The 17,420-nt window shown below is 43.5% G+C and overlaps 2 protein-coding genes across 4 annotated transcripts in view; both read right to left on the reverse strand.

Moving 5' to 3' along the window:
- Window positions 1-10,492, reverse strand: part of CABIN1 (calcineurin binding protein 1) — a 119,527-nt gene extending 109,035 nt beyond the window's left edge. For 2 of the 3 annotated variants that reach the window (XM_036393346.2, XM_036393344.2), the window contains exons 1-14: window positions 10,378-10,492; window positions 9,276-9,413; window positions 8,103-8,167; window positions 7,484-7,576; window positions 7,076-7,189; window positions 6,796-6,930; window positions 6,341-6,521; window positions 5,434-5,563; window positions 4,598-4,747; window positions 3,458-3,750; window positions 2,746-2,914; window positions 2,180-2,316; window positions 1,590-1,807; window positions 106-184 (exon numbers count right to left, since the gene is read on the reverse strand). In XM_036393346.2, the coding sequence (XP_036249239.1) occupies window positions 106-184; window positions 1,590-1,807; window positions 2,180-2,316; window positions 2,746-2,914; window positions 3,458-3,750; window positions 4,598-4,747; window positions 5,434-5,563; window positions 6,341-6,521; window positions 6,796-6,930; window positions 7,076-7,189; window positions 7,484-7,576; window positions 8,103-8,105 (1,702 nt within the window). In that variant the 5' untranslated portion in view covers window positions 8,106-8,167; window positions 9,276-9,413; window positions 10,378-10,492. The remainder of the gene's footprint in view (window positions 1-105; window positions 185-1,589; window positions 1,808-2,179; window positions 2,317-2,745; window positions 2,915-3,457; window positions 3,751-4,597; window positions 4,748-5,433; window positions 5,564-6,340; window positions 6,522-6,795; window positions 6,931-7,075; window positions 7,190-7,483; window positions 7,577-8,102; window positions 8,168-9,275; window positions 9,414-10,377) is intronic. The other variant, XM_036393345.2, reaches the window with a different exon arrangement.
- Window positions 10,493-13,903: 3,411 nt separating this feature from the next.
- LOC118693177 (D-dopachrome decarboxylase-like) lies at window positions 13,904-16,117 on the reverse strand. The gene is made up of 3 exons (XM_036393536.2): window positions 15,930-16,117; window positions 15,675-15,850; window positions 13,904-14,903 (listed from the first exon to the last, which is right to left on the reverse strand). The coding sequence occupies exons 1-3, from the start codon at window positions 16,035-16,037 to the stop codon at window positions 14,831-14,833; spliced, it is 357 nt and encodes a 118-aa protein (XP_036249429.1). The 5' UTR covers window positions 16,038-16,117; the 3' UTR covers window positions 13,904-14,830.
- Window positions 16,118-17,420: the final 1,303 nt, after the last annotated feature.

Consider the following 17,420-nt stretch of genomic DNA (forward strand, 5'->3'; position numbering starts at 1 on the left):
GAAAGATATTGAGACAAAATAGCTCCAAAATCCAGTGAATTCCTGGGAACATTTCTCCATACACTCCCAGTGTTTTTAGAGTCTGAAGAAAATTTAAGTTCTCACCTGTAGAACTCTTCCCTTTTGTCAGTAGCCACTGATCTAATTGCAGCTCCATGCAAGAAAGGCTCATTATCATCATATCCTTCAGAAAAAGTAAGGAGATATCAAAAGAGTGTTCACAGCAAGAAATACATTAAAAGAAGCATAAATTTAAAAAAAATCACTACATTTGCAATTTACTTCAAAGAAAGCCTTCATCTTGTCCTCTTGGGATTTCTATTCCCAAGCTGTATCTACTTCTTCTGCCTGAAAGGTGCACAATAACTGCCTGAGGTGTACAGTAACTGACAAATCAACAGGTACAAAGCCAAACAATACTCAGAACCATTAAAAAAGAAAAATCTCAGTTCATGGAAGAAGGTCAGAACAGCATTGCCTGATGTTAGAAAAAATTAGTCATCCTTACTTTTTAATTTGGCTGAAATAAAACTATATTAAATTGCCAATTCACGCCAAAAGCACGATTCCAGAATATAGCAGTAGCACTGACATTTGAAAAATAAGACAAAATTTAAGAAAAGTAAGCAGTTATGCAGTAATAATGAGAGCCAAGGGAATTTATAAATATATTTACATTTGTTTAAAGAAGGCATGTATATGTGAAATATATACATAAATAAGTCACAGGATGTATAAAAATTTAACATCTGCTACATAGAGGCACTTTTGTTTGTTTTGCAAATGGCATCAATGGAACGCAGCAATTTTCATAATTAATATTTCATTTGCAAAGAAGTAAAAACACTTGATCTGAAAAAAAATTTCCAACTGAAGTCATACCAAAGGCAAGTAACTTTCCAAATGAATACAGACTGCTAACATTAAAAAGATAACATAGGCTGGCTCAGTGGCCAAGAATTATCAGAACTGGTTTTATAATTCAAGAAATATCATCTTCAATCATTAATGTGCTTTAACAATAATGTAAAGAACTTATTGTTTTTTCTCTCTGCTTTCAGGAAATTCCAGATTTATAAAGGTAATAAAATGGTGATGCTGAGGAGGTGGTTTTGGTTTGTTTTTGTTGTTGTTTGGTTTTTTGCTGTAAATTTCAGGTTATCTTCAAACTAGGGAGTATTTATTCTATTTAAAGCAGCAATGCTGACCCTCAATCAGCCAGTGAGAACAGAGCAGCCTCTGTACTGACCTGATGACAAAACAAAACTGTGTCATGTCAGAAGAAAAGGAAGGAGGGGAGGAAAAGGAGCAACAAGAGAATAAAGGGGTAAAATATCTCTGTGTTTATTACCTCTCTCTGGGTGTCTGTGTGCATTCCACACAGGTCAGAGCTGCATGTAGCATCCCCCAGGTGTGCTCAGCTCACAAACAGCTCCAGGAGCTGCAGTGCACCCAAGTTTGGGACAGTTAGCACAGCTGGGACAAGCAGAGCTGAGCCAAAGCTGTGTCTGGGCATTTCAGCTGGGTACTTTGGGCACACCGACATCAGGACAACAGCAAATAAGGAATAAGGAAAGGTGCTGCTCTACCTTGATGTGTTGGTTACTTGAGTCCCTCAGGAGTGGGTTGGGGAGGCTACTGCTGTGCTTCCTCCAGCTGTTATAGATACTGAGGACCACCTCACACAGGCCAGGAGGCCACTTCACCAGGAACTTCTGGCTGATGACTTTCAGATATCTCATCATCAGCTCCAAGATTCCACCATTGTTGAGGTTATCCAGCAGGAATTCATGAACATCCTGTTTTTCTAGAAAGCAGATAAACACAAAGGCCTACATCTAAGGTTGAGGCAGATCATAACTTGAAAGAATTAAGTTTCAACAGTGTTTTGGGCACTTATATCACAGCAGTTCTGCACTGCATATGTGCAGAATTCAGTTACTGTATTCCAATGTGTTTAAATGGAAATTCCACACAACAGGGCTCCTGCACACAGGGATTGAGCAATTCCCCAAGACTTAAAAAATTAGTACCAACTGAGATACTTCTATGCTATAAAATTATACTTTTTAAAATACACTTCTGTATCTTCTAGGCATGACAGGAAAATACAGAAAATAAAGCATACAGTATGGCAAAACCAAGGAAGAAAGAACAGGGGTTATAATGCAATCCCTACCAGACTCCATAAATGTTGTAGAATCAAATGACATTCTGTGTGGTCCAACATGCTGAAAATTCTCCTCTTTGATCTCTGATTGCACCTCATAGTTATTGAAAGGGTCCTCCTCCTCTTCAGGGTCTAATTTCCTTAATCTGTGTGAAAGGGGGGAAAAACCCACAATATCAACAAAGTCCTCATTCTTTCTTTCATTACTATGTAACATCTAAATATGAAACAATGTGCAAATTTTAACAGTGAGAATATATTACTGAAACAAATTCAGAGATTTGCATCCAGTTCCTTTCATCCAAATCAAGATTACTTTACCTTATCCATTTTGATATGTGCATTGTCCACTAATTCACTTTAACAGTAGTAAAAGCAATTTTTTATTTTTATTCGGTAATTTTTACTAAAAGAAATATTATTACATTTATCAGAAGATAATGCACCACATCTGCTTCAAAAAAAACCAAACCATGGAACTGGTAGTTTTAAGGTTGGGGGGTATCAATCAAACAAAATCCCAAACAGCTTCATCTCTGTGATCATCTCACAATGAAAGGTGTTCAGTGCAGTACCTGGAAGGAAGGAACTTCACCAGCAGCTCTTGAAAGTCAACCTTCTCCTCTTTCTTGCACTTGGTGTTCCGAACTCTGGCAGATCTCCTTTTGGCTGTTTCACCACTATCTTCTGTAATTCTTCTTCTCTTCACTCCTTTCTTAGATTTATCACCTGCAGATATGTCACCTAAAAACATAATGAAAAAAAAAAAAAACAAAACCTGACAGGTTAAATTGACAAATAAAAAGTGAGTAATCTTTTTTATTTTTAAAAACATAATTACACAGCAACACTTGAGATTCATTGGTTTCCTTCTGAAGACAGTGCCAAAAAAATCTTGTATAGATTTCAAATAAATATAGCTGACAGCTTGGTCTTCTCAGCTTCTTAAAGTGATACATGAGCAGAAAAATAACACAATCATCTTTTTGTAAAACAGCTCATTCATTCTAAGGAGCTCCCAGCATGGAATTTTGATATGCATCACTGCTGGAATGGAGTCACAATTTTTCTCATCCTAAAGACTGAAAAACTCAAGTGTGGGGTAACAGCACAAAAACAGAAAAGGTCAGATACTCCTTCAATTTTTCTATCAGATGTTACACATATGCTGAAAAGCTTCTGACTCCACCAACATGCAGCTGAACAACAGCATGTCCCAAAGAATTCTGAAATGTTTTTTATACCCAGACAAGTAGAAAAGGTATCTTGAATCTTAGATTGAAGTACCTTGCTCACCTACAGGAGCTCCTGGCTCCAATGAACTCTGGCTGTGACTTGGGAAGTTGGGTGTGGTTGGAGTGTAAGGTAATACAGGATCTGGCATTGTCACCACTGCATTGGTGCTGACAGGAGTTGGCTGAATCACACTGACAGGAGTAGAGGTGGGAGAAAGCATCAAATGTTGAACTGGGTCTCTGTACTCTGAGAGATCAATCCTCTTTCCCAGACTGGGGCGAGGAGGATCACATGTTGTGAGGTGCTGATACATGGCAAGCAAGGCTTCTCCTAAACACTTCCACCTGCAAGGCAAACACAATGGCATCACAATATCTTCACTTCTTGTCACAGTATTTTCTATATTATGTTTACAAACCTAACAGCATTCAACATTGTTTTTCACTAATAGCTTAGAGATAGCAAGAGGAGCTTCTCAGTGGGACAGCAATACACACCTGAGTGCCAAAAACCTGTCCCATCACTCCAAAATTTTCTCTAAAAACACAAGGTCCATGCAGTAGTTGCTGAGGAAATTACTTTTTTTTAGCTTTTGGTATAGAGTAATGTCAAAGAAAATTTTCAGGTTCTGCATTCAATCAACAGCACTAGAAGAACTCATCCCTATTCACAAGAAGAAACAACTTCTCAGCAATATGAACTACATGCAGAGTCCATTAATATTCCAGAAAAATGTGTGCAATACAAAAACCAAACCCCAATCCTTTATGCCTTAATAAAGACATACAAAACAACTTACTAGTATCCTTGTATCTTCCTGCAAATAAAGAACTGCAAATTTTTTCTGAGTTTTCATTATCTCAATAGTAAAAACAATTTTTAAAAGCTAAATTTGCTTGGAAATTCACATACAAACTAGTCATATATGAAAATCCAGTAATACATTGGAATAGCTGCCAAATCATTCTCAAATACCAGATTTGTTTTTTACATCACTGGTTTAAAATCAAAAGTTGAAAACTAACAGCTGTGGGGTTTATGCTAAAACCATAAGCACACCAAACTAACCTATAACCTAATAAGAAAACGCTGGATAAAAAAAGGTGTTTTGAAGAAATCTGAAGCACAACACAGTTGTCAGAGTATGTGCTTCAGAGGATCTTTCTGCAAAGAGAAGACACCAAGACGTACGTGAAGAAGGGAATTGGCTGCACCAGCCTGAGGTCTGGCTCTCTGTCACGCACCAGCAGCGCTTGTCTCTTCTTACGGAGCTCCAGCGCCTCATTTATGATCCTTCCTGCTTCAGCTGCACTCACATTCACATTATGGATAGACATGTCACTGAGAAATAATCAAAAATGGAGATAAGTGGAAGGTTTTGTTTGCTGTTTTTTTTTTTTTTATTAAAGCCTAGAGGGGATTCATTTAATAGCATCATATAAGGTAACAAAAACAGCGTTAAAAGAAGCATTCACACAACATCATCTCACCAACTTTATGGCACACATATGGATGTGTCAGCCATCAGAAATCTTTGTTCTGAATGATCTGATAACTTAGACACATCCTATAAATTTTATGGGCCTCTATCTTCCCACTTTGCTCCTACCCACTCCTACTATAAAATCCATACAGGAAGAAAAGCAGTAACATGTGGGGAGCGTTTGGTGAGGCTTTCTTGGGGGGGGTGAGAGTTGTTTTGGTTTTGGTCGTTATTGGTTTGTTTTAATTAGGAAAACTAAAGTGAATGCTGCAGGGATCAGGAACTAATTAGTAAAACAAAGGCAGATGATTACAAGAGATTTAGATATGAAAATAAATGAGCAGCAACAAATGGATTATTTTCCTCTTTCTACCTCCCTCCAAAAGGAATTCCTGAAGAACATTCTGTCAGCAGCATCAACACATTGTTATTCAGAAGGAAGGTCAGCAAGCTAAAAAGCACAAGATCTGAGCAGGTTTTCTGAGCAACCCCAAACCCAAAATTTACACTCCAAAGGCAGTATATACTCTAAGATAACATTCACCATTTGAGGAACATCCTTAAGGAATCTTTCTGGAGGCAAGGCTGCTCCTCAAAGATCTTCTCCTTCAGAACCAATCCTTTGCTGTACAGACAATCTTTTTCCAGAGCTTTGCAGATAAAGTACAAACATGCTAACAGAAAAATAAAAATGGAATGGTCAATGGCTGCTTTGGTTCATTCAAAGCTCCCATTTCTGGGCCTCATATACACCACTGAATTCCACCCAAATGTGACATTTACATAAATTAGTCCAATTGTTTTGTAAGGTGTCAAATAATTACATGCATAGAGTTAAAATAGAGTATTGTGTCTTCCTAGGTACTGTATCCAGAAAAAGAATGTAATTAATTTTGTTTAAACAATGTTTGCAGTACATCTTTCACTTACTTTCAAGCCTGTTCTGGCACAGAAGAAATTAGAACCATAAACAGAAACACAATTATTCACCATTTTTATGTTATGAAATGTCTTTGATAACTGCAGATTCCATTAGTGAAGCAAGCAGTGCATCCAGTGCTGTAACTACAATTAACCCTTCCAGGCTATGAAGGAGACTGTAGATTTATACCCAAACCCTAGTGCTATGCAGCAGGAAAATTACTAGAAAGCCAAAACCAGCATACGTGGAAAGGCAGAGGAACAGTGTACAGGGAACTTCTTGCAGAGGCTCTGATCTGTGAGACCACAGACATTTCTTTTTAGGGCAACCAAAAATAAATAATAAAACTTCTCTAAACCACCATGCTTTAGAATTCAGTAAAATCTCTATCATGAAGTAGCAGTCTCTGTCAAACCCTGCTGCATTGCTTCAGCAAGATACACTTCAACCTACAGATTTCATTGTTACAATTTTTCTTGGTATGTAAGATCACACACATACCGAGATGCTTCTCATGCATTGTACTCACTGGTGTAGTCACTGAGTGTATACAAAATTGTGATAAGGTTATCCAAACAAGGCCAGTGATCAGGATTGCACCTGAGCCCTTCTTCAAAAGCGTGACGAGCCAAGGGCAGGCGGATCAGCTTTATTGCCACACGACCAATTTTATACCACAGGTTGACATCGGTGGAGTCCAGCATTACAGCCTGGAAAGCACAACAAACAAACCACCCACATTTCAGACATGCAAACCCACCTTGCTGCAGGGATTGGCACTGCTGGAGTTTGCAGCAGGACCACAACTGCTTTGGTGGACCAATTTTATCCCATATAGCATCAGAAAGAATATAGTATTCAACTGTACACTGACATGATGTATGCTGATGTGTCTGTCTGATGTATGCTGGATGTGTCTGTCTGTATTTTAGGAAGATTTTACAAAGATTTAGACTCCAGTGTCTAATTTCAGCTGCACTGTACCTCCAGATAGAACTCCATGGCTGTCTCTAAGTCATCCCGCTGTGCTGCCAGTTGTGCTAGGTTTTTATAGGTGGAGTATTTTAACATCAAACCTGGGTGTTTCAGCCCTTCTTTCTCATCACCAGAAAGAACTGCCTAGAAATTATAAAATACATACAACGTGGGCATTAGGAATTAGACAAGGAACAAGTACTAACATTTCTAGTTAGCCAGTTAGAACTGAAGTAAGACAAAACACAGCAAACAGTTTCTAGAGTGTCATTCTCCCAAGGTCACTGACCTCCCGCAGAAGACGAATCTCAAGTAGCTCATGATAAGCTTTAGCAGACTCTTCAAATCTGTCATGTTTCTGAAGGTCCAGAGCTTTGTGGTACAAAGCAAAAGCTTCTGCTTCCTGTGATTGAAATAATTAGAATGTATTTGTTAAGACAACTTTATGAAGTATGTTATTTATGTATTTCAGTGGTTTCACACTTTTAATACTTTCTGCTACACAGCAGAATATTTGTGTTACTGTCCTAAAATAACTCATCTGAGTGAAGTTTTAGTTTGCTAAAGGAGGGTTCAAGAGAAAGAGTAACTAAACTTACATAAGAACAAAATATCATGGTTGAACAAATCCCTATAACTAGAGGACAAAACTCCCATTGAGACAAAGCTTCCTTAAGACAACTGTGGAATGACTCACCTGAGCTTCCTTGGTCTGTGTTTTATGGCTTTTGAAGGTACCTTCATAGTCATCCTCAACCGTGGAGCTCGCGTTCAGCGCTGCAATGCGGATCTGGAATGGCAATTGAGACATCACAAGAAATGTCACAGCTACAGATGTCCCAGTGTCCTTTGAAAACTGGATTTTTCTCTTTTTTTTAATTAATGACCAATACTGAGAGATCTCTACATGAAGTTACAAGAGCTGTAATTAATTTAATTATCCCGAATTGCAAATAAATAAATATCAAAACCATTTTAATTATGACCAATACTGAGAGATCTCTACATGAAGTTACAAGAGCTGTAATTAATTTAATTATCCCAAATTGCAAATAAATAAATATCAAAACCATTTCCCATCCAAAATCAGCTGAAAAAAAAACCCAAATTTCAAGTGTCTTGCAAGCAACAACTTTCTTAGAATAGACATGTACACTACAGTGATTTTTTCCCAAATTCTTAAATTTACTAATAATACAATCACTCCAAAAACAATGTTCTCATTATGGCAATTTATCCTTAGTCCCAGGGAAGGAGAAAATTCTCTATTTTATTGCTAGCAAAACATCTTAAAAGCCATCTCCAAAAACCCTTACCATGTTCACAACTATTCACAATGTCTGTCTCCAGGAATAGAAGGAGGGGTCTATCACAAACAGGCCTGGAAAGCAAAGAGGATTAGAAAATTTATTCTGTTCACAAAGAAAACATTCAGAATAAAAGACAATACTTTACAAGCATACTTTAATAACCAATTAACCACAATCCCATGCCAAGAGATAGACAGCCCAACAAGTGAAGAACAATAATTCCACTGAGGAATAATTTTCATTACTGCCACCCCTGCTAGAACAGAACCAGTGCTTGTCCCACAGCTGTTCTGAGTATCCTGACCAACCTCTACAGACCAGCCCCAGTGCAAGAACAAGTTATAGCTACTGCAGACACACTTACATCTACTAGATGGATGCAAACAAAAGAAATGGAACTTTAACTAACTAGCATTTCTTCATTCTGAAAAAGGATACTCATATTTCCAGTCCTTTTTACCACTGATAAAAAATTTGAAGGGGTAAATACACATTTATAACCTGTAAGTAATTTTTCCTCATATGTAAGCCCATAATTTACATTCAATTAACTGCTTGAAATATCATGTTAGTAAAGGCAAAAATATATGAAAGAGCTCTGTGCTGCTTTATAGAAAACCTTCACTGCTACAAGATAAAACATTCCCATCAACTCCAACAAGAAGATGACATATGCAAGACAGGCTAAAAACAGTCTTTAATATGGGAGACTGCATTAATAGAAGAGTAAATCCAGAATTAACCACAGCAGGAAGCAGTGGGAGTTTGGAACTATAAGCTGAATTAACTCATACATCATCATGATGAGTTCTGCATGTAGAGAAAATAATGCCTTGACAGGAATTCCACTCATTCAGCAATGAGAATTGCTGGCCCGTGCACCACTGGCTCTCCCTGCCTCTAGTTAAATCAGACTGACAACTGCACAGCAATAAAGCATTCTTCCCTTTAAAGTCACCAGATCAACATTTAATAAAACCTCAAATCTTCTTCAGGACAGACTCCTTGTTTACTTTTCACATGAAGAAAATACACGCACAGATATTAATGGTTACTTTCAGACAGACTGAATGTCACACATTTGGACAGGGTGTAGATGCTTATGACATTTAAGTAACTCAGTCTGTATGATCCCAAATCAATTACATATTTAAGTTGACGGGGTTTAAATCCACTTACAAAAATGCCTATATTCAGTAATATGCCCAAGTCTTTTGCTGAATCCAAAGAATCTTGCTCAAGGTGGCAGAGGAAGTCAAGAGCAGAGACTACGGTCAAGACTTTACATCCGAGGCTGGACTCTTGGGGAAACTGCAACTGCAGAAAAGGTGGGAAAACAATTTCAGTTCCACTTATTATTTATACTGGAAGCTTGTAACAGGCAGGAACTTAGTAACAAATACTTAGCATCTCTCAGCCTGGTGTTCACAGGCTGAAAGCACAGAACCAGACAGGACTGAGGTGCTGCTGGCAAACAGGGGCTGGGTGTTGCCCCACAGCTTTGGCAGGGTGTTATTCCATTCTGGTGTAAACCAGGCACTGCACATGGCTGCAAAACTACCCTGCCTGAGGAGGGAGTTACAGCAGGGCCACAGCACTTAGGAACTGAATGTCCCTGCAAGCACTTCCAGAGGAACACAGCTACATGAGACAAGCAGGCAAAAAATAACTCCTCTTTCATATTAAGTACTACAAACCCGTTTGAATTTCTTCAGATACAAGAGTGTCTCAGCTATAAATCTGTGGCTACAAGAGGTGTGCATATCCTGAAATGCAGCAAGACTTTTGCCTTCAAAACCTTCTCTCCTTTAACCTTAGCAGTTTAAAATTTAAGCAAGTATTTCCAATGTCAGCTCTTGCTCCCAGAACTTGTGTTCTCAACTTCTAAGCAAGAAACAAAGGGAGTGACTTGGGCTTTCCCAGCTTTTGTTGTTCCTGCTACACTTGGGATCCATACATTTCAGATACACGTTTAAATAACACTTCATTTTTGTTCTGGGTTTCTTTTTTTAACATTACAAAGCTCCGCCTCGCTTCAGCACAGCCGTTCTGACGGAACACGATCACTTTCTGCACAGAGGCCAGGGACGCTGCTCTCGCCGCTGGCCCGGAGGGCGGCACACGGGGCGGGAGGAGGCGGGAGCCCACGTTGGCCTCCGCCCGCGGCTCCGCGGAGGGACGGGCACGGACGAGGCCGCCCAGGCCGGGCTCTCGCCACCCTCACGGGGCAGGGCCCGAACGCCGCTGCCCCTCCGCGGGGCCGGGCGGACGGGACACTCACCTCGCGAGGCCGCCCCTGGCATGCCGGCGCTGCTCCCGGGGGTTCCCGGGGCGCTCCCGCGGTTTCCCAGCGCGGGTCCCTCAGGCTCCCGCCGCTCCCCCGGGAGCCGCGCTCCGCCCGTTTCCACCGCAACCGCCTCCGGAGCCGCGGTGCCAACAACGCAGCGCCTGATTGGCCGAGCCGCCCTGCCGCAGCCAGCCAATGGCAGCGCCGCGCACTGGGAGGCGGCAGGGCGGGAGCGGCGACTGAGGGCGCTTGGCGACGGCTGAGGGAGCCCCGGGCCCGGGGTCCCGACTGGGAAAGCTCCGGGCTCGGGTCCCGGCTGGGAAAGCCTCGGGGTCCCGGCTGGGAAAGCTCCGGGCTCGGGGTCCCGGCTGGGAACCGACACCCCCGTGCCGGCCAGACCACGTCCAGTCCTTCTTTAAATACTTGCAGGGACGGTGACTCCACCACCTCCCTGGGCAGTGTTAAAAATAGGTTAGGAACTGTTGTAGAATAGTTGAGAATTGTTAAGCATGTAGTGTTAGTCTGATTATTGTAATAGGGGTTAAAAGGGTAGTTATAAGAAATACGGTACGTACCGTATTACACCTAAGTGCGCCACCCGCAAGCGAAACCAGCCAGCCTGGACAGAACTGCAATGGGCCAATCGAGCGCCTTAAACCTTCATACAAATAAAGGATCCAAACAGAAACCAATCCAAAAGGGACAAAAAACAGGATAAAAAGGGGCTTCTGACCCAGTGAATGTGTGCCGTTCCCCGGGACATCGGGGCCATCGCTGCTGAGCAGCTGCTCCATCCTCGACAGGAACGTTCCTGCTTGGCCCGGGCCCCCTTGCTTTAGGCCTTTCTTTTTATTATAATAAATGCTGAAATCACTTTAGTACCGGGACTCTAGTCTCGTTTTTAACAGACAGGTCAAATGTCTGAATCAGTTTTTCTGTGGAGAAATTGCTCCCAATATCCAATCTAAACTTCCCCTGGTGCAGCTTAAGACTCACTTCATCAACACCAAAAGTACCAGGACAGCAAAGTCCTGATAGCCTTTACCTCCCCTGGGCAGCCTGGTATCTGCCCCTGAAACATTGGGGCCAGCTGTTTTCTTTCCTGTGGAAAAGTGTCACCATTCCCTTTCAGGGATCCACCACCGAAATTTGGACACCACCTCCAAGGATTAATACATCCAAGGATTGCTCCCACTCAAAAGCTGTCAGGACAGAAAGGTGTTTCTGTACCCTTGGACAGTCTTGTCTGACCCATCAACACTGGGACCATGAGCATTCCTTGCCAAGGAAAGGTACTGTCACTGTCTTTCAGCAACCCAACTCCAAAATGTGGAGCTGATCTTCCAAGCTGAATCTGGGGATTTCTCACAGAAAAATGGTGCAAGGGCAGAAAGCAGATCCTTGCCTTTTCAGCCCTCCAACATCTGCACAAACAATGCTGGGCAGAGCTGCTTTCCTTCACAAAGTAAAGGCCTGTCACCCTCTTTTTGCAGCCCATCTGCAAAATTTAGATACCAGCTTCAGAAATTAAGAGCTCTAAAGATTGCCCCTACTCAGCAGGTGACAGGAAGGTCAGATGTTACTCTGCCCCAGGAGCTTCAGGTGCAGCTGGTGTGGGGTGTGTGGGCAAAACCCTGAATGTGTGTGGATCCCCTGCCCAGGGGGCTGGAAATCAGCCCAAGGCCACCGAGTTTCCCTAAAGCCATGGAGCCAGCTGGAGATGGGAACACACTTGGTGCCCCTGGGGTCTGGGGGAAGTGGAGCCCAGCAGCACTGAGACAGCTCTGTGTGGAAATGACTTTATAAATAATGTGTAAGGTGGTCAGACAGCAGTGTCAGAGAGCAGAGGTGCCATCCTCAGCCCCACAGAGACCCCAGCACAGGCTGTCTGTGGGACAGAACCTCACCTTTAAACACTCCTACAACACATCCCACTCACTGATGAAGGTAAGCTGGTGCTCAAGCACTGCACTGAATCACCCCTTAGCACTTGAGGAACAGCTCTCCTCACCTCAAATGTACCAGTTGTGTAAATGCCCCTCTTTCCACCATGACACACCAAGCACAGGGCTGCTGTGAGCAGCAGCATCCCACTGCTGTGTTTGCAGAGTAACTCACAAAGCTCTCACAACCCTGCAGCACTTTCCTGTCAGTGGTGCCCTGCATCATCCTCAGGGCCTCACTGCTCCTCTCTAGTGTAAATACACAGACAGATTGTCCAAAGTCCAAAGGTTTGGGGCTAGGAAATGGTTACTCAGTGTTCAAAATCAGGGCATTGCCTTCCAGTTTGAACATATTTGGGGAGCAGAAATATTTGTCAACCTTAGGAGGTTAGGCCTGGGGAGTTACAACAGTAAAAGATCAACCATAGCTGGGAGCTGCTAACTCCAGGTGTCAGGCAGGCTCCAGCCCTTGGAACAGGGACCATCTGCATGCAAGGGAAAGGGTTTTTATGATGTCATTGCTGAGCCATAGATAAGGGTGGTGTATCTGATTTTCCCCAACCTGAGGAGTGAAAAACGTTTCCTGCTTTTCTGGTTGATGTGTTCATGCCTGGGGGGGTTCCAGGGGCCTGCATAAACCCTTTGCAAGGGGATTAGAGTCCCAAAATACTGTCAAACCTACTCCAACATTAGCTCAGTGAAGTAAAAAATAGGCCATTTATTTCTTCAGAGTAACATGAACTTTCTTACATCTTCTTGCTCAACTCTGCAATCCTGGGAAGTTGTTCCCAAGCACAAGCCCACACTGGGAGCAGCCAAGGGTGAGGAAAGCAGAGACTGCACAAGTCCCCAGGGTGGCCAACATGGCCCAAAACCAAGAGAGCTGGGGCCCAGGGCTGAGCAAGGTTTCTCTGAAGGAAACAAAGGCTTTGGCAAAGGTCTGTGCTTGTTACTTCAGGAGGCAGAAGGACCTCCAGGAAATGAACCATCTGCAGATCAGAATTAAAGTGAGAACATTTTCTGCATTTTGGAATACTCACCTCAGCTGGTGCAAAGCCAGGGCTGTGCACCCCCTTCTCTGCAACACAGTACTGCTGAGTCAGTTCTCAGACTCAGGTCACCTACCTGGCTGCTGCCTGAGTTTCAACAACTTTAGATTGAAAAGACCTCCTGAGAAAGTGGAGAGACCTGGGCAGTCACAATGTCAGTCTCCAAGCACTAACACCTACAAACCCCCAGTGCTGTGAGCCAGCAAACTGACACTTATCAAAAGAAGCTTTGTGACAGTTTATTAACCAGATAAGGTGCAGCCCCCAGCCTGATACACAAATTTGTGTTTGGTATTATATTCCTGTCAGATCTGTCAAATATAGAAGTTAATTATGGTATACAGGGAACAAACAATTTTTAAATGGTAATTAGAAGATACCTCAAGCCATAAACAAATAAAACTCCATTTAGAATGATGAAGGAGCAGAGAAGCCCCCTTCATTCTTGTGTTCTCCTGCACCCTCGTGTCCCAGGGATGTGCCTTGAGCTCCCTGACCTCCCCCTGACCAAGTCACAAAGAGAAAGGGAACTGATAAATAATTTTATTAGCAGCAGAAGGCAAAGGCAACATTGTACACAAAAAGTACCTTGCTTTTGTTATAATAAAATGCCCTGTGTATTCTACTTATAAAGTGAGGGAGTATATGGGTCCTAAAAACCCAAACCACTTCTCTGGAGGGACACTGAGCCAGAAACATCAGCACAGATACAGTGAGATACTGTATCATCCCAAAACTCCCCATAACAGCAAGGAAAAGGACTCTGGACAAACAGTGAACAACAAGAATTAAAGCTGGCAGTAGCAGAAACTTCAAAATCTTTTCTGGTGGCACAGTGCAGGTCTTCAGCAGTGACTCTCTCCTTCAGCCACTGCCATCAGCAGACAGACATTGAGCCATGGAAACTTTGTGAACAAATAACACTTTGTAGGAGCACTCACAGGAGGTGGCAAGGGCAGAGCACAGAGCACAAGATCTGACATGATTCTTCAATGCCTAAACTTCTCTCCTAATAATCACCCCTCTTTCCAGAAAGGGCTTTCAGGGGAGCCTGAAAAGAAAATAATTTGACTTCCAGGTCATCTTCACTGGCCTGAGACCCTTCTGCTGCCACAGAGAAACAGAAAAAAGGATTTTTTCTGCCTTGCAAAAGATGAGAAAAACTAGATAAACCTCAGAACCTCTCTGGTCCTCAGTAAAGCCAAATGTTCTAGAACTAAACTTTTTACTGCTACAAGCAGCTTTGTCTAGGCCTGAACTTGAGACAAAGACTTTGAACTATTTCAGTAAAATCAGTTGATTGCTTCACTCTTGAACTTTGTGTGTACAGGACGCAAATACAAAAGTGAATCGAGCTACACAGATTGGGTCACAAGAGGAAACAAGCAGACAGACAGAGCTGATCATCTCTGGGTTGCCTTCATCCTGGCTTTGTTCCAGCAGCTGCTCCAAGGATCACAGGAATGTCATGACTGTCCTGTTCTTGCCAATCTGCCAGGGCTCCAGAGGGTAAAAGCGGATGACAATCCTTTTGGGTAAAAGAGCAAAAACTGGACAGGAAACATTATTTTACAATTAAACATTACTGCTGCCCAGTTTGCAACATAGTAGAAAATCTGCACCAGGGTCTCACTGTCTTACACTTCAGGGTGTTCATTTAACAGAAGGAAACATAAGTTGTGTATGGGTCAGGGTACAAACAGACTTCACCCACAGTCTGTATTTCAACACTTTAAATGAGATACTTGTCCATTTTAGAAGGAGCCACATAGTGCATAATCTTGCCAGGGACTTGTCCCGACAGCGCCCAAGAGACAGGGAAGTACTATTATCACTCTGCTTTGGGGAGATGGGTAAGACAAGCAGAGATGGACATGGCTGACCTTCAGGAACAGCCTTGTTCCAGCATTTGGCAGGTGACACCCTGGCAGGGTGAAGCTCTACCGATTCCAATAGGGGTTTTGCACCAGCTTCACCAACAGTAACTACTGAACTTCAGAGAACAGTAATGCCCAGACTGTTCCACAAGTGCATACCAGTCTGTGGTTTTATCTGGCTCCAAACCACATATCTGGGATTCAGCATCCACAAGCACTTGGTGTTTGTTAGCAATCTTGTCTTGGATCGGTATCACAACTTAATCTCCTGGAGGACACGGGAACTGCCACTATCTCCACTGCTCTGAACATCCCTTGGCACTTGTTTGTCGTGTTCCATGTCCACGGACCCCACAGACCTGTAGGCCCGATGAGGACCCTCTCGCTGCCCTCGGGCTGAGCCCCCGCCGGGCCGCACTCACCGATCGGGGCCCAGGCCCAGCTGCGCCGTCAGGACATCGAAGAAGCGGGCGCTGTGCGCCTTGTTCTGCTCCGCCGTGCCCACCACGCCGATGGACGACACCGCCAGCTGGGCACAGGGCTCGGCCGAGCCCGACAGCACCATGGCCAGCCCGCTCCGCACCGTCACGTTCACCCGCTGCCGGGACAGACACGGTAAGTCACGGTTAGCCACGGTTAGAGCCCCCGTCAGCCCCGCCGCCCCCGGCCCCGCTCACCTCCGCCGGCTTGCCCAGGATATCGGCGGCGGCGGCGCACAGGGTCTGCGCCAGCCCCGGCGGCAGCCGCTCGGCCGGCAGGCTGGTGTCCAGCTCCACGAACGGCATGGCGCTGCTGCTGCTGCTGCTGCTGCTGCCCGCGGCCTGCACCGCCTCTGCCCCGGCCCGGGCCGTGTCCCGCCCCCGGAGCCGCCCCGGCAGCGGAGCCCCGGCGGGGCGGGCTCAGCCCCGGCACCGCCCGCAGCAGCGGAGCGCGCCCGGCCCTGCCCGTGCTCCTCGCCCCGCGCCGGTCACGCCGCTCCAGCCCAGCTGCACCAGCGGCTGCCGGGCCTGCGGGACTCGCCGTGGGTGACTCTGTGCCTGCGGGACTCGCTCTCATTTGTGAGACCAAATGTAGCCACATTGCTCGTCACAGAGAAAAGCAAGGCACAACTTCCCAAGAATATTTCTGGGATTCACATTCTCTGAGCCTCAGAGAAAGTGTGAAAAGTGCATATTATATGGCTCTACGCAGATATTTACCATATGTATTTTGATGTATTGATTAGCAGTGCTGTATATAATATGATAAATGTAGTCTTGTAATTAAAAGGCAACTTTTGTAGTTAAAATAAGATATATGTTAGTGGGATATTTTTTTTAAGAAAGGAATGAGGCACTCGCACCAGATAGCAGCCCCAGGACACCTAAATCTTTCAGAAAAAAGAGTTTATTGCCCTCTTATCAGAAGAAACGAACTTCTTCCCACCTCGAAGGTGCTGTTAGGATTAAGAGGAAGACGATGATGATGACCAGACAGAATCCTGTGTTTGAATGGAATTTATGCATCATGGATGAGGCGTATGAATATGCAAAAGGCTGTTGTTTTTAAGGGTTAATCCTCTGTTAACCTGGGTCCTTTTTCGGGCTTGTGCTGCCCAGAAAAGGTACCCAGACGTCTGTAACTCTTTGTCTCTATTGTCTCATATTGTTCTAATTCAATTTGTCCAAATTATTATTACTCTAATTGTATTACTATTTTTATAACCATTTTATTACTATTAAACTTTTAGAATTTTAAAAACGAGCGATTGGCCTTTTTCACAGAAAGGAAAAACAATTCTTATCTCATTTGCTGTGCCTGTGTTTGTGCAAAAGGAGAATGCAATATGGAGATTGTTTACCCAAAGTGATGCTGTTTTGTCTCCTTGGCCTGTCAGGGCCAGGTGTGTGTGTAGGGGACTGTTGGCTGACAGTCACAAGATTCTGTGCAGTGGAGTGCTTGGCAGATTCAATTTAGATATACCATAATATAGTGTAATATAGAATAGAGTAATATAGTGCAATAAAGTAATAAATTAGCCTTCTGATAAGATAGAGTCAGATGCCTCCTTTCTGCCTGAGTGTCAGGGTTTCCTCACTTCACTATAACCAAAACCATCACACCTCACTAATGGATGGGTAGAACGAGTTTTGTCACAGCCCTTATTGAGAGTGGAAAAACTTTTCAGG

The sequence above is a fragment of the Molothrus ater genome, chromosome 18, assembly GCF_012460135.2.
Source record: "Molothrus ater isolate BHLD 08-10-18 breed brown headed cowbird chromosome 18, BPBGC_Mater_1.1, whole genome shotgun sequence".
In the NCBI taxonomy this organism is placed as follows: Eukaryota; Metazoa; Chordata; class Aves; order Passeriformes; family Icteridae; genus Molothrus; species Molothrus ater.